Raw genomic sequence first — 24,637 nt, 5'->3', positions numbered from 1 at the left:
TTTCGAGCAGAGTCCCAGGAGAGTCTACACAGACACTGGTCAGATTAAACCTTGGGAAATAGTGGGAGGGTTCCAAGCAGGGGAGAGGCAGGCACATGGGAGACCAGTCCCGACACTCTCTTGAGCCTCTGCTGGAAGGAAATTATGAGGGCCTGAGGGGAGGCCCTGGGCAGTGAACAGTGTCCCCAGGAGTTGCTGCCAGGATCAGTTGCCTGAGTGCTCCTCCGACCACGTGCCCCATGACCAGGACAGGAGCGACCAGTAAATTCTGCTTTCCAGCTGGACAAGGTCCTTCAGGCTGTACAGTGGAGGGATGGCAGAGGCATCCCTCCCATCCATTCCCACCCGACCTGCTCTAACGCACTGACCTCAAAGGACTATTTCATCCTTTCCCTCCATCCTAAGTGAAACCCTATTTCCACATCCCACAAGGCTCCTTATTCAAGCTGAGTGTTCGGAGCACGCTGGGGGAGGGTGGAGAGGAGGAGTGAGGCTTGTTTTCTCATCCAGGCTAAGGGGAAGGAGGCTTCCTGGGACGGTGGGTTTCCCTAGGTGATTCAAATGGAGGAAGGGGACTACATGATTGCTATTTACTATATATTCATGTTCCTCCTAGATTTCTCTCCAAAGGTTGGTAATGAAAGTGTCTGATACACAAGGAAATAAGGCAGTTCCCCAGCCCAGAAACGCGCCATGCTCAAGGCTAAGGCCTGATGCAGACCACCCTCTAGGGACTCCCACCTCAAAGGACGGGGTCCAAACTCCTCACCCCGGGCCTAGAGGCCCTCAACCAGGGGCCAGCGCAAGCCCTGCGCTGCAGCCTCACCCCAGCCCCAGACTTTCCCAGATTAACTTTTACACTTAACGCTTAAACCAGGCAGTTTCACACCTCAGTGCCTGTGTTTATGCTAATCGCCCCCTCTGACGTGCCTCTCCCACCCCTCCCCCTCTGTCTGGCTAATTCCTGCTCATGCTGCAAGACCCAGCTCTCCGTGATACCTCCCGTCCCACCCAACACACGTCTCAATCTTGCTATTCCTGTGAACGACCCACACCTCTACGCTATGCTAACCTTGATGGGACCACTTACACAGTAAGTTTAAGCACCTGCCCCTCCCCCACTCCACCTTGACCGGAAATTCCTCAAGGGCAGGGTCTGTGGTACTACATTTTGTCTCCCCAGTGCCTGGCACATAGTAGGAGCTCAAGAGATATTTGCTGAACCAAATAGAAACCAGATGAATGAGAAGTGCCCTCAGACATGTGAATGCCATGATAATTTAAGAGCATTCTAAGGATTTGCTTATTGGTATTTTTAGGACGGGTGCCTCTGTATAGCTGTGACACCCCATCCCCCTGTTAAGTGCAAAATAACAAACTTAATGAGTAAATTGAAGGTGATTATTTGCATCTTAAAAGGTGGAGGGCAGGTCTCCTTTAAATATTAAGCCCTTGCTAGAACTTTCAGAAACTTGCCTTACAGATCATTAACGTCTGGGGGAGGGGTAGGAGCCTTAGTCCTGGAGCTGGAACCTCTAAGAGGCTGAGCTCCAAAGTTGCGGCTATGAAAGGAGGAAGCAAGGCAGAAGGTCTTGGACCCAGACAGAACTGGGTTCAGACTCGGGCTATACTAGCTGTGTGGCCTTGGGCAAGTCCCTTAACCTCCCTGTACCCCGATTTCCGTATTCCTAAAGTGGGGATACACCATACCTACTTTGCAGGGTTGTTGTAAAGATCTAAAAGGTCCTACCTAGAATGCCTTCCCTCATAGGAGGTCCCCAATTAGTAATAGTATCGTTGTTGGTAGGGTTGACATGGCACATGGAGGGGAAGAAGGAGTCTTTTGAGGTTTACAGGATTTTACCTGGGCTGGCAGAATAGGAAGGCAGAAAGGATCCAGAAATGTAAGGGCCAGACCATCATGGCAACATAATTTGACTATCACAGCACTTCACAATTAGTTTTACTTCTTTAAACGGAATCTTTCCATGTTGAACACGCAGAATGCTGGCAAGAGCACTGTACTGTGTGGTTAATGTGAGGGTCTTGGACTTATTAGCTCTGTGACCTTGGGCAGACCACCTAACTCAGTTTCCTCATTTGTAGAAAGGAGACAGTAAACAGTACCCAGCTCTTAAGGCTGCAGTGTGAGACAAGGAATGTAAGGCGCTTAACCCAATGCCAGGTGCACAGGGTGCCCTCCATAAATGGTACCAGTTACTGTATTATGAAGTGATCAGTACTAACAAGCACAGAATGGTAAATGCCCTGTTGGAGGAACCGCTTCCTCTGGGAATATGTTAACTGCAAGAGCACTACCCACGACTCTGGAGACCACCTGTCCAGAGCTGTGTGACCTTGGGCCTGTTCTGTAACACAGGGGGTTTGCCCTAGATAATCTCCCAGGTTCCTAAATTAGCCCAAGGTTAGTCCACCCACAGCTCCCCAAACAGCTGCTCTCAGACCTGTATGCTTTTGCCCTGCCCAGATGCCCCCTTCCCCCTCTTCTGCAGGGTAACTCCTACTCACTTAAGGGCAGGCCTCCTTACCATCCTTCCCTGCCACCCTTCCTGGCTCTGCGCAGCAGTTAGCGCACTGCGTGGTCCTTACTGTTGCTAGGTCTGTCATCTAGATGGTGACTGTAGTGCCTCAGTGCAAATAGCAACCGCGCTTGAGAGTGAAGCTTGTTGGCAGAAGGAAACGATCAGCACTTTTCCTTTGTAGAGATTTCCGGAACCTCCTGGGTCCTAATTCTCTTACTGTTTCCCGTTTGTTGTGGAAAAATAGGTTTGGATATAGTTGGGGACCTGTCCCCTCCCTCTGGGCGGAAAGAGAAAGCAAGCCCCATTGGTTGGGGCCACAGCTGCTGGTAAAGTCCTTTGCAGCTACTTCATCCCAGGTCTGGAAAAAGTGACAAGGGATCTTCAGGAGTGCCCAGAACCCCCGAGAATCGGTCCCCATTCAAGGCGACTGCCAGTGCAGGCACCTGGCTCTCCCCTAAGCAGGACAGGATGAGGGAACTCTCGTCCACTACGGGTCCCCTCGCGCCGCTGGAAAGCGGAAACAAATGACCTTGACCTCCAAGGAGACGGCCCTCGGAGAGGGCGACTCCTCCGGAAAAGTTGTCTAAACAAAGGGCATTCCTCAGCTTCCACCCAGCCGAGCCTCCCCCCCACGCCCCGGGTGTAGGGTTACACTCCTTCCCGCGAAGCTCTGGGAGAAAGTGGTGTTTCCGCAGCTTTGGCTCGCGTGGAGCCGCGTCCCACGGCCGCGCTCTCCCAGAAGCCTCGGCTGCGGGCGCTCGCCGGGCGGACTGGGCTACCCGGGCCGCGAGAGGTTAGGTCCGGCGGCCCGGAAGGCAGACCCCGCCCCGTCCGAGTCCCCAAACTCGCGGGCGTGCTCGCCGCTTAGACGTCTGGAGAGCATCGCTCGCCGCCGCCGGGAGGGGCAGCTCCGCAGGGCGCGGGCGGCCGGGACCGGGGCCGCGGCGAGCGCGGAGGGCGGCGGGGCGGGGTGGGGGCCAGGGCCGCTCCTCTAGCCCCTTCCGCCGCCCCTCCTTTCTGCTCTCCCGCTCCCTCTTCCCGTCCCGGCCGGGAAGGCGCCGGGCTTGGCCTCTCTCCCCTTCGTGGCCGAACCATGAGCTAACAGCCCATGCCGCTTCCTCCCCGCCCGACCCCGCGTCCCCTCCCCGGACCCGGAGGGAGGCCGCGGCCCGCGAGTCGGCTGCTCCGGCCCGACCCCACTCGTAGCCCCGGGGCGGCCCGCAGAGCCGGGAGACGAGCCGGGAGCGCCCCGAGGGCCGAGGCCTGCGGGCCGCACTCTCGGAGCCCCGGCCGAGCCCGCGCGCCCCCGGTCCCCGAAGCGGGCCCGGGAGGGAGAGGGGGGGAGAGGAGGCCCCGGCCTCGCCGGGGATGGAAGGGATGGAGGCGGCGGCCCGACCTGCCGGCGGCAGCCTTCAGTGAGTACGGAGGAGGCGAGGCGACGGGCGGGCCGGGGGTGGCGGGACCGCCAGTGGGGAGCGGGAAGGGAGGGTCGCAGGGGAGGCCCGTCCGTCACGTCCGTCTTCATTTCAGCGTCTCCGGCTTAGAGAAGTACAGCACTTGGGCCGTAGACTTCGGTGGTGCCGAGCCGCACAAGTCGATACCCACTGTTCCCCAGGGGAAGGTCGCATCCTTCCAGGTCTCCGGAGATGGATGATCTCTGGAATGCTGTTCGAATTTACCCGAAAGTTCGTTCTTGTAATGTGACTGAAATTGCTCCCATTACCTTCACGTCCCCTGCTTTCTGGATTGAACCTTAGAAGAGAGGAACGGGTGGCCGGGCTGCCAAGACAAAGCTGGTAACTTCTAGATTAACTGGTGTAGTAAATGATCTCTTCCTCCCAAAGATAGGCCTTAAACTTCACAGGCTTAATGAGGCAGCACGCACACTGTGTGTATTTTGCTTGGTGAAATATGTATATTCCTGAAATGTAAAAATTGAATTGTAGTGACTATAGAGGGACTTGCATTTAAGAGAATTCTGTGGTGAATCGTTGGTCAATATATGAGGTGAATAACTTCTTGTTTGTAATTTGTGTCAATATGGATGCATGTATTTATGTAAATACATGCAGTTTACTTCAAGTGGGACATATCTAGATGTATGATGGAGATGGAGCATGTTCTCAGAGAGCAGGATAAATATTAAGACATTGTGGCATGTATGTGCGCACAGAACAACTTGGTGAGTAAAATCTCGTGCTCACTTTTGTTCCCTCTGAAGACACTGACATCAACCGTGCCACCAAGGGGCTGTGTAATTTGGGCAAGTCACTTAACCTGTCTAGACCAATATCCTCATAGGAGTAGGGGAATGGGGGTACACGGTCACTGAGTGCTTTGGAAGAGCCCTGGCCTTGGGAGGAGAAGCTTTGCATTCCCAACCGGGCCTCCCTTAGCTCCCGTGTCACCTAAATCTCTCTGTGCCTCAGTTTCTCTGTCTGTAGAAATGAGGATAATAATCCTGTTCTGGCAGAACTGCGTGAGGATTATTTGCGAGAGCGTGTCTGGACGCGCTTGCAGGCCTGCCTGACACAGAGCAGATGCTGATAGGCATTGGTGCCTGATCCTGGCCGCCCTGTGGGCACAGCCCCATGCTGCGCTCCTGTGGTTTGAGCACAGGGGGCCCCTTCTGCCAGAGGGTCAGATCCTGGGTGGTATCTTCCTGAGGTCCATCCTCTGCATTGGCTCCCCTTGGAAAGGAAAGAGCTTGTTGGCCCTTAGCAGGTGTTGCCATCCTCCTCTGAGGCCTGACACCTATCAGGAAAGCAAGAGGCCAGGGATTGGGAAATCTGGCCCCCATTTTCACTCTGGTCCACATCAGGCAGAAGATTGGTTGTTGTTTGACTCTCCACTGTGCCCCACATGTAAAATGGGGGTAGAAAAACGAGAACACTACTTAGACTTGGAAGAAAAAACTCAGTAATAACTTATGTGTACCGTCCAATGATTTGTACTCTTTGAGGTGCTTTCACATTGTCAAGGGGGCATCCCCTGCTCTGACCCCAAGTTATTTTTCTCTGGACAGGGCTCTATCCCAAGGCACTTTGGGGACCCAGGAGGTTGTTGGAGCTAGCCAGGTGCTGAGTCTAAGGAACTCTGTCTGTTTTCTCCTCCAGAGGACCCAAAATAGGGAGCAGAACAGCCAGCTCCATGGAGGTGACCTCAGCTGTGGAGAGAAGTGGCCCTGAGCCACAGCCGGAGAATGGACACCTCCCAAGACACTGGCCCTGTCCTCGAGAAGACAGAACACACAGCCTGATGGCGCCCCAGCCTCCTGGGGCACAGGGGATACAGGTCCAAGGCCCCTCTGTGCTGGAGTCCAAGGTGAGGGCCTTGAAGGAGAAGATGACAGCAGGCAAACAGGGGGCAAGCCTCTGCCTCACTTCTCACGAGCGGCCATCCCTCAAGAAACCCAAATGCAGACGAGTCAAGGTGGGTGGAACCAGGACTCCATCAGAGGGGTCTTCCCTACCTGATGCCGTGGTGGTCCATCATGCTCAGAACCCAAACAATGGGCTGCTGGACAGCAGCGTCACTGAGGAGGAGTCCGCCAGGAGCGGGGCCCCCAGGCCTCCCAGGTTGCCGGCCTCTGGGCTCCAGAGCTGGAACAGGAGGAGCCCGTGGCCTCCAGAAGCAGTACGGACACTGCCTGACCACGACAGGGCTGTGCCGCCAGGGCCCAGCTCTTTGCAAGAGAGCCCCATGCACAGAGTCACTCCAAACCAGCCTGAGGGCTCTGGTCCTTGTAACAAAACCACCCACAGGCCCAGCCTGAGGAAAGGAAGGTCATACCCCCTGCAGGATGGTCTCATCACACAGGAAGACCTGGACAGCTTGTCTCTGACGTCCGAGGAGGACTTCGTCCCCAGGCCAGCCCTGCTGGGGGAGCTCTGGAGAGCTGGAGACCTGGGGGCCCTGGGCACCGGGGGCAGCACCTTGTCCCTGTCTGACCGCGTGGAGAGGAACCGCCTTCTGCTGCAGGAGATGCTAAGTGTTGGGGGGCAGGGCCCCTCCAAGGTGGGAAGCCCAGCCTGGACTTCATCCCGGGACAGAGCTGTGCCAGGTAAGGCCCACTCTGTGGGTGTGGTGGTGGAGGCACAGGAGGGAGTCCAGGAGAAGGAAAGGGGGAAGGGGGTTACCGCAGAAGGGTGGGGCGGGAAAGGGTGAGAGCATGGCTGGCTGTCACCAAATTCATCAGGATGTCTGCTTAGTCTTGGCTTTGACAGAGATTCTTTACCACCTCAGCCCCATCTGCTAAAGTCCCCCCAGATCCCCCAGACCAATGGGAGGCCATCCTCTATCCTTGGGGTGGAGGCTACCACGATTTCTTCCCTGTGGCTTGTAGCTCTTTCTAGAGTAGCTTTTTGCACCTCCCTCAGATGACACATCCTCACCCCACAGTAGACCTCACTGTCCTCTTGGTAGGAGCCATTCTCCACAAACAGGGTTAGCATCCTGTCAGTCTGAGCTCAGCGTTCAGCCCTCGGAGGCAGCTTTTTCCCTTCCTTCTTCCCTCACCCAGCACCTAAGGGGACCCTGGGGCACCCCTCAGCTCATGCATGACAGTGCCCACCAGCAGTCACCACGACAGGCTATGCCTCCGCCTCGGGGGTCGGAGTCATCTGGGGAGTAAATGGCTTCTGGAGAAAACTTTCTCCTCCATGTTTCTCAAGTGGCAGCTAAGAGCCCAGTTTCTGGCTGTGCCCTGATCTCTGCTTCTGTTCTGGGTCCTAGAGCGACTAGCAGGGGACGTGGACTGGGACTCCGGCATCTCCCTGCAGGATGCTGACCAGAGCAGGTAAGAGCTCAGAGCGCACATCTTCTGTCTCTCCCTCCCTCCCGGCAGTTGTCCCTGTACCTTCATTTACACAGCATCAGGAGAGCAGGAGACCTCGAGAGAGAGCGAGAGGGCAGGCAAACCCTGCAGCACAGGTGGCCATGGCTCCTCCCGGAGACCTCTTAGAAGGCACCAGCCACCCCCGTGGCCCAGGCTGTGCCCTTGCTACTTGTGCAAAACCATGGGGCACAGAGCACAGTGAAGAGTACTTTGCAAACGACCTGCTCTGCGACTTGGGACTCATTTCCCTGCCCCAGTCTCTGTCTCTTTATATTTAAAGTGGGCCAAATAATACTTGTGTGATGTATTGATACTTCTCAGGACTGTTGTGAGGCTGAACACAAGATAATGGATGCGAAAATCCTTAGGGAAAATATCCGAATGCAAGGCTTTTACTCCACCAGTTCCTTTCCCAGTCAAGGGGTGTGTTGGGTTGTGTAAAGGCCTTCACTGCCCCCAGCCTCCCTGACTTTGCTCTAGCCCCTCCACGAATGTCTCTGGGAAGCTGGGCCTGGGATGGGGCTGGGCAGTGTCCCGACCAGGCAGGTGAGAAGACTACCCTCCGGGCGGAGTGAGGAGCCATCTGTGGGCCTGAGCTGGTGGCTCCCCAGGCCTCGGCCTCCTCCTCAGTCTTTGCTGCGCACCTGGCACGTGAAGCTGAGAGAGGTCCCGAAGCTGGGAGCGGCCCCATTTCCTCAGCCGTGCAGTGTGCAGTGACGTCACCCTCCTGAGGGTCTCGTGGTTTCTGCTGAGGGCAAAGGTCAGCAGTGTCAATTCTCCATTATCAGGCCCCTCCCTGCCTGATAAATTCCACTTATTGACCTCCCTCCCCTTCAGAACATGTGGACAGGGCCCCCCAGTCCTGCTTTCACAAAGCGAGGGCTGCCCAGGTTCAGGGGGTTCAGCCTCTGCCTGGCCACTGGCCTTCTCAGTGGCGTCGGCTGAGGGCCTGGCGGAGAGGGGGCTCTCTGTCTCCTTCCTCCCTCGTTATTTATAATTTGGAGTCGTGCCTGCCCCCCTCCTGCCAGGGGTCTCTTCCCGCCTCCACGGCCGCCACGGTCAGCCTCTCCTCATATCCCCTCCTAGCCCGGCCGCGATATGGAGGGGTGTGACTGTGGTCCTCAGCGACACCCTGGCCCCTGCCCTGTCCCCTCGTCCTTCCCTGGGGGGCCGTAAAGGATGCAGCCTGGGCCCACAGACCTTGTGCCCAGAGGAGGTGGGGCCTCTTCTTCTGCCGCTGCTTCTCCCCCACCACTCCCACCCTTTCTTACCTGGGCCGGGGGGAGGAAGTCTCAGCTGCAAGATGGCCATGGGGGATTTGTCCAGAGGTCACTATTGAAAGGAGAAGCCAAAGCTCCTGACTCACATGTTGGATAACAAATAATAAAAACACACATCTTAAAGGAAAAGAACCTCAACCATGGGGTTGGGAGGCACTTTTGCCCAGTCCTGCGAGGAGATGGCATCTGTGTAGAATCCTCAGGGTAGGGATTTCTGGACTATTGTTTCACCTTCCAGACCATCTGCAGCAGGTTAGGGTTTGGATAAGGTATGTGGGTGTCAGCGTAGGATGTGTAGGTGTGTGCTTATGTGTATTGTATGATGATCTCACATGTCTATGTATGAAGGGAGAGAATGTGTGTGTGGAATGAGGTTGCTGCCCAGCGTATATCCGGGCATAGAGTTGGCATGGGAAAAACTGTCTTCTGGCTTGTTTGGAAGGTCATTCATTCACAGTGCCCCACGGACCTTTATTGGTGATCTATACTCAGGCCCCTGCTGAGTAGATACCCAGGCTGAAGGGCCAGAGAGCATACCTCTAGAGCCAAATGAGGAGCCCTGTCCCAGGAGGGCTCTACACATCCTAGTTCAAGGATGGGAGAAAGGTCAGCCATGTGTAGAGCCCTCCTGGGACAGGGCTGCTCATTTGGTTCTATTCCTGAGTCTCTTGGTCAGATACTAAAGTGGTCCCTAAGACACTGCAGGCTCCATCTCTCCCCTAAGCAGGATGGATTTATTGATGCTCCTTCTGTATAGCTGAACTCCCCGAGAGACCTTTGGAATAAGGCACACTTCCCTCAGCTCTTTACCCCTGGCCACATGGGACCAGGGTCCTGGGGCTTTGTGTACTGAGGGGCTGAGGACACTGGGCAGTGTAGACTCTGAGACTGTGGTCACCATCATGATGGCTGTCCTGAAGGGGCCAGGACATCAGTCAGGACGTGCTCGGGCAGTGAGCCCCTCAGATCTTCTCAGTGTTTGCGGCATAAAAGGTCCGGTTTCACACCCAGTCAAACTTAGCATCAGTGTAGTTCAGTGTTGCAACCAGATAACCCCCGTGACCAAGTTAACCCAACACGTATTTAATTATGTCTTCAGTTGTTACTGCTCTGCATGGTGATAAGACAAGAAGCCCTGAAATGATGGTGACAGCAGAGACCAAGACAGTAGTCACTGTCTGACTGGGGGGCTGGCCCAGCTCATTGCAGTGGTCACAGGGAGAGTCGACCGTGGAGGCGAGAACCCTGAGATGCCGAGGGAACACCAGAAATGCCCCAGGACCAAATGGTTGTCCCCTCTACTGAGGGGCAAGAGGAGACTCCGTCCCAGAGGACCGGAACAACCTGGTGGTCCTTCCCTCCAGAAGACCATGCTGACACTCAATTCCCAGACCTTGTGCTGCACCACATCCTCACTTTATCCTGATAGCGAACCCTATTGATTGTTCCTGTTTCACTGACAGAGACCCCTCTGGGGGGAGGCTAAGTGACTTGCCCAGTCATACAGCTGTTAAGTTTTGGAGTCAGGGTCCACAGTCAAAGCTGCTCGGTGCCAAGGGCTGTGCTCTAACCATGAAGCAGCACTGCCACAAGCTGTCCCCACAGGCCATGCCTTGGGTTAGGGATCCGGGGATCCTCGGCCTCCCCCAGCCTGGTATTCTCAAGTATAGACAAAGAAGGGTGAATGGCAGGCTCCATGGGATAAGCTCGTTTCTCTCCTAAGTCACTGTTGACATGATTCAGGAAATGGGATTGACTGGGGGTGGGGAGAGGATGAGGTGAGACGTAAGCACTTCAGAGGTGGCCAGCGGGGTCAGTGCTGTCAGCGACCTTGCTCATGGCCGTGTCTGGGCACTGGACTTATTAGAGATGGGGGGTGGGGGGGGAAGTGAAGGATCCTCTGCTCAGGGCTGGCTCTGCCCTCCTCCGTTCTTAGCAGCCCATGGTGTCCCATCCCTGCTCTCTGTAAAATGGCCGGGATACACTTGGCCTCTCCCCTGTCTTGAGGCCCTGAGAGGGCGTATCAAGATTACAGATTGCCCCACTTGTGCAAAAAGTACGTGGAACCAGAGGAGCAGCAGCAGTCAGTACAATGCTCGCCCCAGGCCCCACACCGAAAGGGAGTCAGCTTTTTACAAAAAGGCACTCAGCCTTGGGCTGCCGCGCGCGTCCTGAGGCCCAGGGCCTTCCTTGGCAGTCTCATTGGAGAGGCAGTGCTATGTGACCCAGGCCCACTCTGCTTCAAATCAGGGCCTTCCACGTGTGTGATCTTGGGGGGCCCAGATCCTGAATTGTGTCTGCAGGGACTTGAACAACTGCTCCGCTGTGGGATAAATGGAGAGGGTCTCTGGGGTTGTTTCATTTGTGCTGTAATGATGAAGGAAGCTCAGAGGATTTCCTAGGTTGTTGATTTCCCCCCATCCCTGTGGTGGAATGGTGCCCATTTCTATCAACAGATACAGAAACTGAGGCTCATAACGGGGAGCCCAGTCTCTGTGTACACACCTCGTCACAAGAAAAGAAGGAACAGGGTGCCAGCCGGCAGCAACTCAGACTTCGGTGGGTCCCAATTTTCAGGCCCCTGTTGAGATGGCTAGTGGTTAAAACTCCCTGCTCCAAAGCTGTTTGCAGACTCCAGTTTAAAGAAGGGACAGACTGGGAACCCTCAAGAATCTCAGAGGCCTGGCCTGTGGCTCAAGTGGTCAGGCCCACAGCTGTGAGAAAATCTTGGGCTTTTAAAACTTAATTTATTACCTAGCATTTTGGAAGACTCTCCTGTGGCCCTACTACTGTGTGTAATTTCAGAAGGAATTCCCATTTTGCCCTCACTGCCCACTCTGCTTACATCAGCTTTGGCCATAGCTGTTGCCGGTGGATCTCCTTCTGGAGCTCCTTAGGGCCAAAGACCATGCTGTTCTTATCTCTGGGACCCGGTACCTGCCGAGTATCAGCACGGAACAGGCACTCAGAAAATGTTCGGCAGAAGCATGCATGCATGGGTGTAAGTGAGGGCTCACCAAGGGCTGGACGCCCCTGTGAGCTTGACAGGATCTGGGTGGAGCTAGGAGATGACATTCCAGATGGGTAAGGCTTGCAGAAGTGCATGGGAGAGGTGTGAGGTGGGTTGCGTGGAAGATGCTATCAGGACACAGGGTGGGAATGTGGGCTGAGGCCACTGATGGAGAGCCGTGGAATTTAGGTTTTAGGTAAGGCAGTAGGAAATGGAGGGACGTTCGCTGTCTCCCTCCTGCCACATCCACTCCCTCCAGTAGGATGACCCCGTCTTCTGGCAGTGCTGGGACGTTGCTGTGTGCTGTGGCCTGGTACACGGGTAGCCTGGTGAGGGGATCTGGAGATCATTCTGGCTCCCTGGTTGGGTCCTGGATCTTCTGGTCCTAGTCTCAGGGGGTCATGAGGAGTCCTGGGGGTGAGCTTGGGAGAAGAAACTCTCCTGCATCTCCCCAGGATTTGCAGGGCTGTAACTGAGGACTCCCCTGGGCAAGGGTGTAATGAAGACTAGCCAAGCCCCTGTCCGTCCTGCGTACCCCCCATCACTCCCCATCCTGCCCACCAACTCAGATATACAGACACAAAGGGAAACTAGAGGAAACCCCTCGCCACTCCCAAACCTGCCAAGACTACAACTAAAAAGAAAAAAGTTTTGTTTAACCACTCACCAGTGTTTTCAACTATGTACCGTGCTCCTGAAGTATCTAGGGTTCTAAGTCCTGGTGGAGAAGGAAGGATGCTAACACTTCAAGCCCTACCTCACAGCTAGTGCTGCCTGCAATTGTCATGCATGTCATTGTCACACTCACATACACCCCACACAGGAAAATCTCATTATGGTACCGATCTTTGTGAATAAAGAGGCTCAAGAAAGTTAATTTGCTCAAGACCATTCATCTTTGAGGAGTTGGGCTGAAATTCAAGAAGAGGAAGCCCTCCTCCATGGCCTCCAGAGTGGAGCGGGCCACTATCCCCCTAGATGGGGGTGTCTTGGTCACCTGCCTCCACACGTGCAGTGCTAGCAGAGCGACAGCCCACAAGGATTTTTTTTTTTTTTTTTTTTTCCACAAGGATTTTTTTGTCCTCCTTCTTCAGGAAGGCAAGGACAGAGCCTTTTTGCTCTCTCTGTAAGGAGTCGACATCCTAGGGAAGCTCTGCACACCTCCACCCAGATCTTTTCAAAGGTGTTCAATGAGGCATATCCCACAGCAGCCATTCTTTTTTAAAAAAATTTATTTTATTGAAGTATAGTTGATTTACAATGTTGTGTTAATTTCTGCTGTACAGCAAAATGATTCAGTTATACATATTCTTTTTCATATTCTTTTCCATTATGGTTTATCACAGGATATTGAATATAGTTCCCTGTGCTATATAGTTGGATCTTGTTGTTTATCCATTCTGTATATAATATCAATAGTTTGCATCTGCTAATCCAAAACTCCCAATCCTTTCCTCCCCCACCCCACTTCCCCCTTGGCAACCACAAGTCTGTTCTCTATGTCTGTAAGTCTGTTTCTGTTTCGTAGATAAGTTCATTTGTGTCATATTTTAGATTCCACATATAAGTGATATCATATGGTATTTGTCTTTCTCTTTCTGACTTACTTCACTTGGTATGATAATCTCTGGTTGCATCCATGTTGCTGCAAATGGCATTATTTCATTCTTTTTTATGGCTGAGTAGTATTCCATTGTATATATGTACCACATCTTCTTTAGCCATTCGTCTGTCGATGGACACTTAGCTTGTTTCCATGTCTTGGCTGTTGTGCATAGCGCCGCTGTGAACATAGGGGTGCATGTATCTTTTTGAATTAGAGTTTGGTCCAGGTATATGCCATTCTTAAACAGCTCTTCCTTCTCTGTTGAGAGAAGCACGTATGTATTATCTGGGCAGCAGTGTCCCTCCGCTACCAAACAGCCTCCTCCCATTCCCCATTCTATGGAAATTGCCTTTTCTGTGGAGCCCTGTTAAGGGCTCTGAAGGTCTAGAACAAAACCCACCAAGCCCTCTCTAGCTTTAAGATGGCCTGTCTCTTCTAAACACGCCTTCCTGGCAGACGAAAAGGGTATCTCTTCGGCAGGTGATTTTAGTTCACGTTCAGGAATTCCATCCTTTGCTCAGTAAGGGGGTGAGAGTAACTTAACAAAATAATGGTGCAAATAGTAAAAGCAGTAATAATAAATGCTAATATTGATGGAATCTCGCCAAGGTCCTGGCTCTGTGCTCAGCTCTTATAAGGGGATCAGTCTCACTTAACAACTGAGCCCCTATTTAGGAGAGGAGGAAGCTGAGCCTTAACCCCTAAGTGACCTGCCAGGGTGACACAGCTGGTAAGTGGCAGCCCAGAATTAGAACCTGGGCAGGCTGCCCCAGAGCCACGCTTCTAACCACCACTCTCAGCTCTGTCCTGTCCGTGTCCCGCAGCCCTGGGAAGAAGGTATCTGTGGTAATGAACCCAGACAGGCCCCTGCCTTCACGGAGCACGTGTTCCAGAATCGGTTCCAGGCCCACCTTTCCTATTCCCCTCACTCGGGGAACCGCACGCAGTGTGACAGCAGGAGCGCTCTATCCTTGGTCATCAAAAAGCTTTCTAATATACAAAAATGGCACAAATGCCGGGCAGAAAGGCTTATATGTGTTCTGTACCCTATATTTCCCCTCTGCTTGCTGCATCCTGGAATCTGGGGAATGTCAGATCTCTTTACATCCCAAATTGTTTCCCTAATTCATATTCCTGGGATGAAAGAGTTAAAGCCGGACTTGCTGGAGCTTATTATTTTAATCTAGGATTATGATGGCTGCAGAAGGAGGACACTCTGTCCCCCTGACCTCTCTGACTGGGGGACAATGGTGGTTGTCCTGACTGGAGAGCCTGACCTGGCTGTGCCTGGGTGGGAGGGGAGCTGCAGTCAGAGCTGAGCCTGTCTCTCTGCTAGGAAACAGGCTTAGGTGGAGAGACCAGAGCAGGAGGGGGCTGCATGCTGCCCTTTGTCCTGGGAAGCAACTTAGGGTGCTGGTGGTTGGAGGGGCAGATGGAAGGGCCAGAATACGCACGTGGAAGTCCCGTGGTCCCCAGCCAGTAGCCCTTTTAGGTGTTGCTGCTTCTTGAGGGCCAAACATCTGTGAACCCCCCGCAGAGGACGTCAGGGTCCCCCACCCCACCTGTGGTACGGCAGGCTACCTGGCCAAAGGCCCTGGCTTACAGGGTGGCAATGTGAGTTCTGTCCCCTGTGTAACTCCTGCTGTCTACCGATGGGGAAACAGGCCTGGGGGAAGCACTCAGCCACTTTCTCCCTGTGCCTCACCCGCTGAGCTCATGAGCCCTCCATGTGCGAGCTCTCATGGCCGTGACAAAAGCTCTCTGTGCTCAGATGGAGTTGTCTTTGCCAAGCCACACAGGGACCACCCCAGTCCTTCCAGGAAATCTCTAAAGGAACTGTGACAGCTGGGACGGTGGGTTATAGTCCGTGATGGGAAGGGGTTGGCTCCAGGGCTGTGGTCGGATTAGAGCGGAGAGTCTCCCTTCTCCTCAGGAGTCAGAACCCGTCTGCCGGGCAGGGTTGTTGCCCCTCGGGTGGACCAAGACAATGCAGTGATGGGGGCTGGGCAGTTAGACTGGGACAGGCTCACAGCACTGCACCTGTCTGCCCCCTGCCGCTTGGGAGAAAGACCCCCTTCCCGCCACAGGGCTGTCAGGGCCTGCCCTCTCCAGGGTGCGCCGTGACCGGGAGCTGCCTGCCCCGCTGACCCTGGCTGCCATCTGTGAAGGTAGCTGCTGCTCCCCTCCCTGCTCAGTTTGTTACTGCATGGATGCCTCCAGGCGCCTAAAAAACCCTGCTTTTCTAATCAGTGGAGAAACCAGCTTTGTCTGCCAGGAACCAAAGCAGGGCAGCTGATGAAAAAAAAAAAATTAACAGCTCCAAGTAGAGGGAGCAGAAAGGAAACAGCCAAGCTGGAAAATGGTTTAAAAACCTGGGGGGAAGGCCGATCTTGGCAGCATCTGGCCAGCTGCCTGGAGCCCTCCTGCCTGCCCACCAGGTCTTGTGACAAATGCCCTCCGACAGCCGGGGAACCACAGCTGTCACCGGAAGGCCCCGAGCGTGCGGGCTGGCAGCCAGAGGCGTGCGGCTGCAGATGCGTCCCTCCCCGGGCTGGTAACCTCATTATCTCTGCTGGCGGAGCCGGACCCTCGGGGAGCACAGCTGCTCTCGGCAGTGCGTTGGAGGCCCTGCCTGCCCGGGAAGCTGTGCAAAGGGAGGCCTCTCCTCACAGGGCAGCAGGCCTGGAGACTCACTTTCATTCTCTGCCGTAAGCCCTCCCGGTTCCCGAACTGTGCCTGGGCCCTGCCAGGGTTCATAGGCACAGATGGTGCCTTTGTTCTGGCAGTTCTTATTTTTTATCTTGGCCCCAATTGCAGGATTAGGTGCAAATAATGAGAAAAAAAAAAAAAAAAAAGAAAAAAGGAAAAAAAAAATCATGGACTGCCCAGAGCTTGTCTAAGGTTGTCCCAAGGAGGCCTCAGGGTTGTGCCATTTCCCACTCACATCTCTGTCATCTGTCACCTAGGAAACTACTTGGTACCTTCCCCTTGTCAAGACAAGGCCCCTTTCTCCAGGTGACACATGGGGTGGGTAAGGCACGGGATTTGGCGGGCTGCGGTCTGAGATGCAGGCCGGGCTGAGCCTCTACCTGCCCAGGTCCTCTTTCTACGGACCCTCCCTAGTGAGGACAGCCCAACATATGTGCAGTGAGGACAGGAGCAGCCACGGGGCTGCGGAAGCCACTCCGCCTCGGCCTGCTCTGAGACCAGGGGCGGGGAGGGGACGGGGGATGTGGAGACACTGGGGCTGGCTGACGCCTGCTCTGCTTCACTTGATGTCCGACCTTGAGCGACGACGCACCAGGTGCTCCTCTGTGCTCCGGAGCCCTCATCTGTCAAGTGGAGAGCGCACCTGTCCCCAGCCAGCCTGGCTGGGGAGGTGGGCTCCGGTCAGGGAGAGTCCGGCGCTGGCTGCATGTCATTGTCTGGGAGGTGGCTTTGAAAAAGAGCTGCTATCATTTTCTGCAGCTCTGGACTGCCTGGGGAGGAGGCAGCACACGCGGGAGGCGGAGAGGACTGCTAGAGGACCTTTATTATTATGAACCCGAGCCACTGCTGACTTAATGTGGGTCCAGCTTAGTGTCTCTCAGCCCGGGACTGATGCCTGTCGGGATTGGGACTGAGGCCTTATGAAAATGTCATTCCCTCAGAGGAGCGGTACAGTGACGGGCAGAGTGCTGATTCCTTGTGTCTGCAGTGGGAGCTCAGGATGGTGCGGTGGGAGCTCCAGTGGGTACGTGTGGGTGCAGAGAGAGACAGAAGGAGAGAGGGAGGGGACACGTGTGAAGACCATCTGGCTGGCTGGGCACGAGCCCAGCCCGACAACCCCAGGCCCTTTTCTCCCCCTCCTCCAAGATAACTCCCTCTGTCTGCCCAGGGAACGAACAATAGAATAATCTGGAGACTCCCCTACCCTTTTCTAGATCTTCCTGGGCTCTCTGCCTCCGGTCTCTGAGCAGATGTCCAAGGTGGGCCAGCTCCCTGGTCCCATCCAGAGTCGCTCAGGGCCAGGCCCCAGGCCCCAGGCTAGGTGCCCTCCGTGTGGGAGCTGGACAAAGAAGGCTGCACACGCAGGACTGTTTCTGGCATAGCCACGCTCGACACTGTTAAAGCCCTCCTAATCCGTGTTATTTTCTTCTAATCCCTCCCCCGCCTGCTCTCGCCCATGTGCCACCCTGCAGGTCCCTTAGTCCCAAGCCTGAGCCCGTGCTGAGCCCCAGGCATGAGGAAGCCAAGCATCTGCTTCAGCGAGCCCGCATGAAGGCCAGGACCCGGCCCATCCGTGCCAGCCACGATATTGTGCCCACCCTCGCCCAGGGCAGCCGGTGAGTGGGGCCCGGCTCAGACTGGCCTGGGAGGGCTGTGGCAGAAGAAGAGATGGGATCCAGCCATAATGCCGCTGCTCACTCCTCCCTCCTGTCTGTGTGTGAGTTTTTCCTGTGTCAGGCATTGCTTTCATTCTAGTCAGTCAGCACACCTTCATTGAGGGCCTGCCCGTGTTCTGTTATGGAACATAATCCGAGCTCCCTGGAGGACAGAGGTCACAGTCTCCAGGGAGAAAGACGGGCAAACGGATCAATACGGTTCTGTGGGCGGTGGTGTAGGAGAGGAAAGATGCGTGTGCAGGGCAGGAAGGCTGCTGTAACTCTGCTGGAAAGGACAGGGGAGGCTCCGGAGGGCGTGGCTTGTAAGTTGGGGCTTGAAGGAGACGTAGATATTCAGATGAGGGCAGATGAGAGAGGCAGGGGTGAGCATGCCGGGGCAAAAACTGAGCAGAAGCACCATGCTCAGGAGTTTGGCCAGGCTGGAGCCTGAGGACATGCTGGGGGGTGCACAGTGTGAAGGCCAGAAGGCTCGGTGGAGGCCAGTCATGGAGGCCTCCAGGCCTGCTGAACAATTTGGATGCCTCCCATAATAGCTAGGAGCCACCAACGGATCTGAGGCAGGTGGGTAGCACCATCACGTTTGCATTTCAGGAAAGCTGTTCTGACCGCAGGGATGGGTCGGATCTGGGGACTCAGGGGCAGTGAGGAGGCTGCACCGTGGTCCTGGTGAGCAGTGATGGGGGCAGGGTGTGGAGATGAGCGATTGCCAGGAGACAGAGCAAGCAGGCTTAATGAGGCAGCAGAGAAGCGGTTAAGACTCTGGAACCAGACCACTGAATTCTGGCTCTGCCACTTACTAGCTGTGTGCTCTTAGGGAAGTCTGTGTGCCTCAGTTTCCTCATCTGCAAAATGGGAATCATGCGAGTGCCTATCTTAACAGGGTTGTTGTGAGGGTTATGTGGGTTAATATATGTAAAGTGTTTAGAACAGCACCCAGCATATAGTGAGTACGATACGAGTGTTACCTCTGACTGTTAATCATTTAATCAACTGGATGAGGGGAGCATGAGAAGGGGAGGCATCCAGGATGGAGCCCAGGGTTCTGACTTGGTGTCTGGAGGTTTGGTGGGGCCTTAGCCGAGAGGTGAAGCCTAGGTGCAGGATCAGGCTTTGGAGGGGTTGCCCACAAAACACCCACTGGAGATGCTTATCAGGCAGTTGGATACAGGAGCCGTAGAGGAGGAGAGAAGTCAGAACTGCGGATTTGGGCATTACCCTGATTTCACGATGCTGGAGCTATGAGGGAGGCTGAGCTCATCAGGGATGAAGAGATGGGAAACGTACAAGTTCAAGGACGTTCAGACCAGCATTCCACATATGTGGCTACTCCTTGCATGACATCCCATCCCCATCATTGTGCCTGTTCCGTGTACAGTGCACCCCAAGCAATCACTTACATGTGGCATTTGCTGGTGCAGCTGGCCTGCGACGAGGCCGCCAGCCTGTGCCGATGTGCCCCAGGCCCCAGCAGGACCACGGCACAGGGGGCACTAGAGGCAGCGAGGATTCTCAGCGGAACTGGATCGCGTGCTCTTTGAGGGGATGCTGAGCCCTCTCGTTAAAGGCTGAGTACCTTCCTGGCACCTTTGAGATGACTCCAGCAGGAGCAGAAGGCTGCAGCCTGCCTCTGTGTTCAGTGTCACTGTGACCCCTGGGAGAGGGGCTCAGGAGACCCTAAATCCTGGCAAGATGTACCAAACAGGCTACTCTTTATCTCCACATTTTGTACCTTGTCTCCCTCTGGCTGGAGGACACTAGTTAGGAATGGGAGTGGCTCCTCTGAAGCATCCTCACTGTTCTGCTCTCCGTGTGTATGAGGCCCAGAGCCTTAGACTTCCGCGGAAGCCTCCTGTTCCACTTTCCTTAGGTACTTAGGTGGAGCTGGGGAGCCTCAAAACAGGCAAGGCTACCTGCAGAACAGGCTGGATGGTGTAAGTGCACTTTGGACACTTCCTCTTCCCCACATCACGTCAGCATCTCACGACAACCCCAGTCGCTAAGCTTAAAGTAGGTTCCCTTTTACCAGGCTCTTCTCCAGCAGCAGAAGTGCTACTGAAATGCAAGGTGACCCACTTTAGCAGCTGCTGTGTCCAGAAAAGAATTACTTTGACTTGGCAGCACTGGTGAATCCTCAGAGGGTATAGCTGAAAAATCAATGCCAGATGGCTTGCTGCAAATGCTTCTAAAGGGTACGCTTGTCAGATCGCCCTGGAGAGACATGCTGAGCTAACTTGGAGGTGCCCCACAGGCCTGGGGCCTCATTAGATGCAGGAGCCCCTCGTGCACCCCCCGAGCCCAGAGGCATCACTCCTTCCAAAGAGCAGGCTGATGAAAAATGATGGAAGAGTGGGGCAGGCAGAGCAGTCTCCAGAAGGTCTTCTTTATCTCGGCTCTAGCTGGAGGTAGCTGGGGCAATCCTGAACAGACTGGCTTTTCCAGGAGGTGAAGAGGTAGAAGGCAGCAGCCGCATTTTCTGGAAGCAAATCAGTGTAGAAATTGAGCAGCTCTTGGAAGCACAACCTCTTGCCATTTGGGGGACAGGAACACCTATGTTGGTGTTCCTAATCCCAGGAGGGCAGAACACATGAGCAAGAGGCAGGGCTTGGGAAGGTGACACCGTAAGTGCTGTTGTCCTATGTCAGGTAGTGGCCACGTAGGACCGCATGGAGCTTGTGTGGTTAGGACAGCACTGTTGTAGAAAGGGACCTTCCCAAGGAGGCCGTTCAGCTCCAGAGTCTGAGCAGACAGAATCCTCTCCGAGAGGGATGGTTGAGGCATCTGCTGTGCCTAATATTGAGAAGCTCGGCAGGTATGGTGTTTGCTTGCTGCTCTAGTGCCTTATTTGCTCTGTACTTGTCTCCAGAATCTTCACTGTACCATTTATGCACTGGTCCCAGCACTACTGGTGGAGGCCTCTGGGATTCAATAACTGAGTTGAAGGTACCTTATGTGATTAAGCTCTCCTGCATCTCTTCATTTCTTCTTTTAGAACAAAAATATTGTTTGTACCTTTGGCATGAATTCCAGGATGGCTCAATTCTCCATCTTGAATGTAAAAGTTAAGGTCGGTAATGTGGCTGACAGGACCTGGACTTCCTTATTAGATTAGGAATGTACTGCCTCGAAAGCTGAGCTTTATTTTTCCCTCCTCAGAAAGTATAGCCCACATCCTGTCAGCAGAGCAGGGCATCGCCCTCTGGGGCTTGGAGGGGGTTGTTGTGTCTAAGCCCGGGTACTGAATCTCCCAGCGGGCCTTTCCTTCACCGGCTGGGCCTGGCTGACCAGGGCATCCTGCCTGTGCAGCAGGGGCAGAGCCTCTGCTCAGTGGGGCTCCTCTTGCTTCTGGGGGGTGAGGTGATGCTGTTTCTCTGCCTAGAGCCTTCCTTTACTGGGCAAAAATGCTCTGGAGAGCTGACCCAGGAACCCCACACGGACAATGAGCCCACCAGAGTGATTATCTCACAGCCCCTTCTGAGATCCTGACAGGCTCAAGAGATGCAGGTGCAGATGGGGTCCTAGGTGGCAAGGGCACTGCAGTGCTTCACAGTCACTTAAAGAGAATTGTCACAAGCAGGGGGATCAGAGGGACTTCCCCAGCCATGCTGAGACAAGCAGAGAGACACGGTACCCTCCTCACCAGGGGTGAGCCTACTCAGGAGCTTTACATCTCAGCCACAAATCCCTCTCCAAATGCAAGCCCACGACATGACTTTTGGGAGCCCTAGGCACTCTTGCCTTCGTGGGCTCCTTCCTCCACAAACAAAGTTAAAAATTATATTTTATGACCATGCTGGCTTAAAGGTGAATATATTAATATTACATCTGAGAATGTTTTCTTTGATTTAAAAGTGCATTCATTTATTCTCTTTTGACATTAAAAGAACCTAACACATTTTCGTGGGCCCTGGAAGAATCGTGGCTCCCACGTACTGTGGCTCTTGGGCCTAATGATAAGATGGCCTTGTGTGCATATGGGTTCCAGAAAACAGGATGACTGACAATGCCTCAGTATTCCTCAGAGCAGCCCTTTCAAGCATAGCATCTGCTCAGATCTCAAAGCAGGCAGACCCACTTGCTTCGCAGTAGTTCTTTTTAAAAAAATTCTCCTGGAGGAGCACCCATTGGGAAATGCTGGAGTCAGGAGTGGTGGCAGGTGTGCAGTCCCCCACTGCCCACTGCATCCCAGGGCGGGGTAAACACCTAGTGAACACCTAGTGTCAGGCTCCAGGAAGGCCCCCAGAGCTTGCACTGTGGCACTTTTCAGCTGCCTGACTTAAGAAGTACTCACCCCACTCCTTGGTGTGAATCGGGGCCTAGGGCACAATGCAGTATGACACAGCAGGACCTTGGCTCTAGCTTTATTCTACCGGCTCAGCAGTCACGGTTGGGTGAGCACCAGCCCCTCTCCTGGTGTGACCAGAGGCCTGGGGTCCAAGATTTGAGGTTGTAGTGATCTGACATGGTACAGGTGAGTGAGTGCCTTAAGCTCTCAGCCCTAGCTGGTTGCCACGGAGCTTTGCAGGGAATCAGTCTTGGACAATTTAACTCTGACCTCTCATTCTGTCCCATGACCCCCAAGGGTAGCCTCTATACATCATAGTCCACGCCATCTGCGATCCAGATCATTCCAACCCATCAGGGCTATGAGACTAGTCAGTGGCTTGGCTATCGCGGCAGCCACGGAGGGGGGTGATTAGGAATGGCCAGTGACACCCTCAGAGCCCAGGCGAACACATGTTCACCTGAGTCGGACAGGCAAGACCATTTATCCATACAGAAAGCACAGCCTGGAAGAACACACTGTCCAGTCCAGTCAATGCCATGTATAGTTAGAGAAGTCAACCAGTTCAGTGGCTGCTCTCCCCACTGGTTGGCATGTTTTAACAGTAATTGTTAAACATGGATGTTTTCGTCCTGCTAGTGTCTGAACACTTTTCCTTTTAATTGCATACCACATCTGCCTTTCTGTTGCAGCTGTGAATTTGGTGAGGAAGGAACTCACATTAAGGCAGCCTTTTTGAGAGCATTGGCATCCTTCCTCCAGAATCACTGAAGCATCCAGTTAGAGGAAGGATTAGTAAATCAACCAATCACTCACATACATTTCACTTATAAGAAGTTGGAGTGTCAAGACAGCTTGAACAAAATGTGCTAGGAATAGGGTATAGTTAGGGAAGCCTTTGTAGGCGCTCTGAGGACTGAAAGCAGTAACGTAACACATAAAGTGTGCCGGCATGGATAACTGTCTACGTGGGTGCTCTTCTCGGTAATTGGAAAGAAGTAGCAGGTCTCTAAAATCCAGGCCCCTGTCTCCAGACAGCACTTGACCATTAGCATGGTCAATGTCTAGTTCTATTTTCGTGGCTCCGTGAGGGAGAAAAAATTCCTGCAACTTTCCTTTCCCAGCTGTTCAGGTGCTGGTCAGCCCAGGAACTGGTCTTGTGTGGCCTCTCCTTTGTAGAAACGAGGAGGGGTCACGTGGTCATGGCAGTCCCTTCCAGCCCTGACATCTTCTGAGTCTCTGATGACGAATGGCATGGGTATTCAGAGGAGGAGACATCATCAAGATGTATATTAGTCAGGGTTCTCCAGAGAAAGAATCAACACGATGTGTGTTTATATATGGAGAGAAAATTTTATTTTAAAAAAACTGGCTCATGGTATCATGGAAGCTTTTTAAGTCCAAAGTCTGTAGGGTAGGCTGTCAGGCTTGAGACCCAGGCAAGAGTTGCAGCTCAAATCCAAAGGCAGTCAGCTGGCAGAATTCCTTCTTGCTCAGGGGCGATCAGTCTTTGTTCTGTTAAGACCTTCAGCTGATTGGATGAGGCCCATCAAACCATGGAGGGTGATCAGCTTTATTTGAAGTCCACCAGTTTAAATATTAATCTTATCCAAAAAAACATCTTCACAAAAACATCAAGAATAATGTTTGATCAAGTATAATAATGTTTGACCATGGCCCAGCCAAGCTGACACATAAAATTAACCATCACACATGGTATCTGTACACAGGTAAGATTTAATACCTAGGAATCAAATGCAGTCAGGTTGAGAAGAAAGATTCCAGGAGACAGTGGCAGGAGGGTTGCATGAGGTAGATGGGGTGGAGGCCTTACAAGTGGGTGGTGGGGGACAGAGCTGGAGAGGAAGGCAGAGAGGGATGTGGAGGGCCTGTATTTTTACCCCAAAGACTGTGAACTTGATCCTGTGTCCCCCTTGAGAGATGGTGTGATGAAGCTTTGCTCCAGGAGGACCAATGAATAAGAGGCCACTGCAGGGGTCCAACGTGAGTGACAAAGAAGTGAGAAATGTCAGAAATGATGTGAATCCCAGCCACTCAGCAGTAGATTGGTGGGGAGGTGCTGCTGCGAAAGGAAGGGAGGAGCATTGTCTTTACTTAGGTGGCCTCTGATGGGAAATGACCTGTAGGCCTGGGTCCATTTGCACAGGGGTCTGAACCTCAGGTTGCCTGGCTCTGAGAGGCCCAGTGTGAGATTTGTGCAGGTATTTTCTTGAGCTGAGCAGCACTTGACCACCAGCCACAGTGTCTCCCAGAGCAAAGGTTGATGACAGACCGTGAGGACTCTTCCTAGCACAGTAATTGTCATCACAGCTTTTCGGGGCAAGCGTGTATGTGAGGGCCTGGGGAGGGGCAGGTACAGGAGGGGGTGTTGGAACAGACAAGGTGGAGAGACCAAGAAGAAACACCAGTGTCACTCTGTCTAAATTTTGTCCAAGCAAGATGATTAGGAACCCTGAGCAGATACTTTTGAGAGCAGGAATGTTTAGAAACACTGACTGCAGGTCCTACACAGTCTCCATGGAGACGTAAAGTATGCTCTTCCCATTAAAACTTTATAAAAAATACAGCATTGCCACAATTCATCCCAATTCACCAGATGCCCATGATGGCCAGGCTCACTTCTTCTCCTAAACACACACACACACACACACACACACACACACACACACACAC

At 53.7% G+C, this 24,637-nt stretch overlaps 1 protein-coding gene across 4 annotated transcripts in view; it reads left to right on the top strand.

Annotated features, from left to right (window-relative positions):
• The first annotated feature begins 1,015 nt into the window (after positions 1-1,015).
• The window catches only part of KIAA1614 (KIAA1614 ortholog), a 40,217-nt gene continuing 16,595 nt past the window's right edge, over positions 1,016-24,637 (top strand). For 2 of the 4 annotated variants that reach the window (XM_029229912.1, XM_029229910.1), the window contains exons 1-4: positions 3,269-3,958; positions 5,660-6,606; positions 7,278-7,341; positions 17,458-17,601. In XM_029229912.1, the coding sequence (XP_029085745.1) occupies positions 3,912-3,958; positions 5,660-6,606; positions 7,278-7,341; positions 17,458-17,601 (1,202 nt within the window). In that variant the 5' untranslated portion in view covers positions 3,269-3,911. Of the gene's footprint in view, positions 1,094-3,268; positions 3,959-4,166; positions 4,340-5,659; positions 6,607-7,277; positions 7,342-17,457; positions 17,602-24,637 lie in introns of those variants that run through there. The other 2 variants (XM_029229911.1, XM_029229913.1) reach the window with 2 other exon arrangements.

Source organism: Monodon monoceros, unplaced genomic scaffold (genome assembly GCF_005190385.1).
Source record: "Monodon monoceros isolate NGI ecotype Baffin Bay Population unplaced genomic scaffold, NGI_Narwhal_1 Super_Scaffold_18, whole genome shotgun sequence".
Lineage (NCBI taxonomy): Eukaryota > Metazoa > Chordata > Mammalia > Artiodactyla > Monodontidae > Monodon > Monodon monoceros.
The sequence above is the reverse complement of the archived record's forward strand: the minus strand, read 5'-3'. Positions and strand labels throughout refer to the sequence as shown.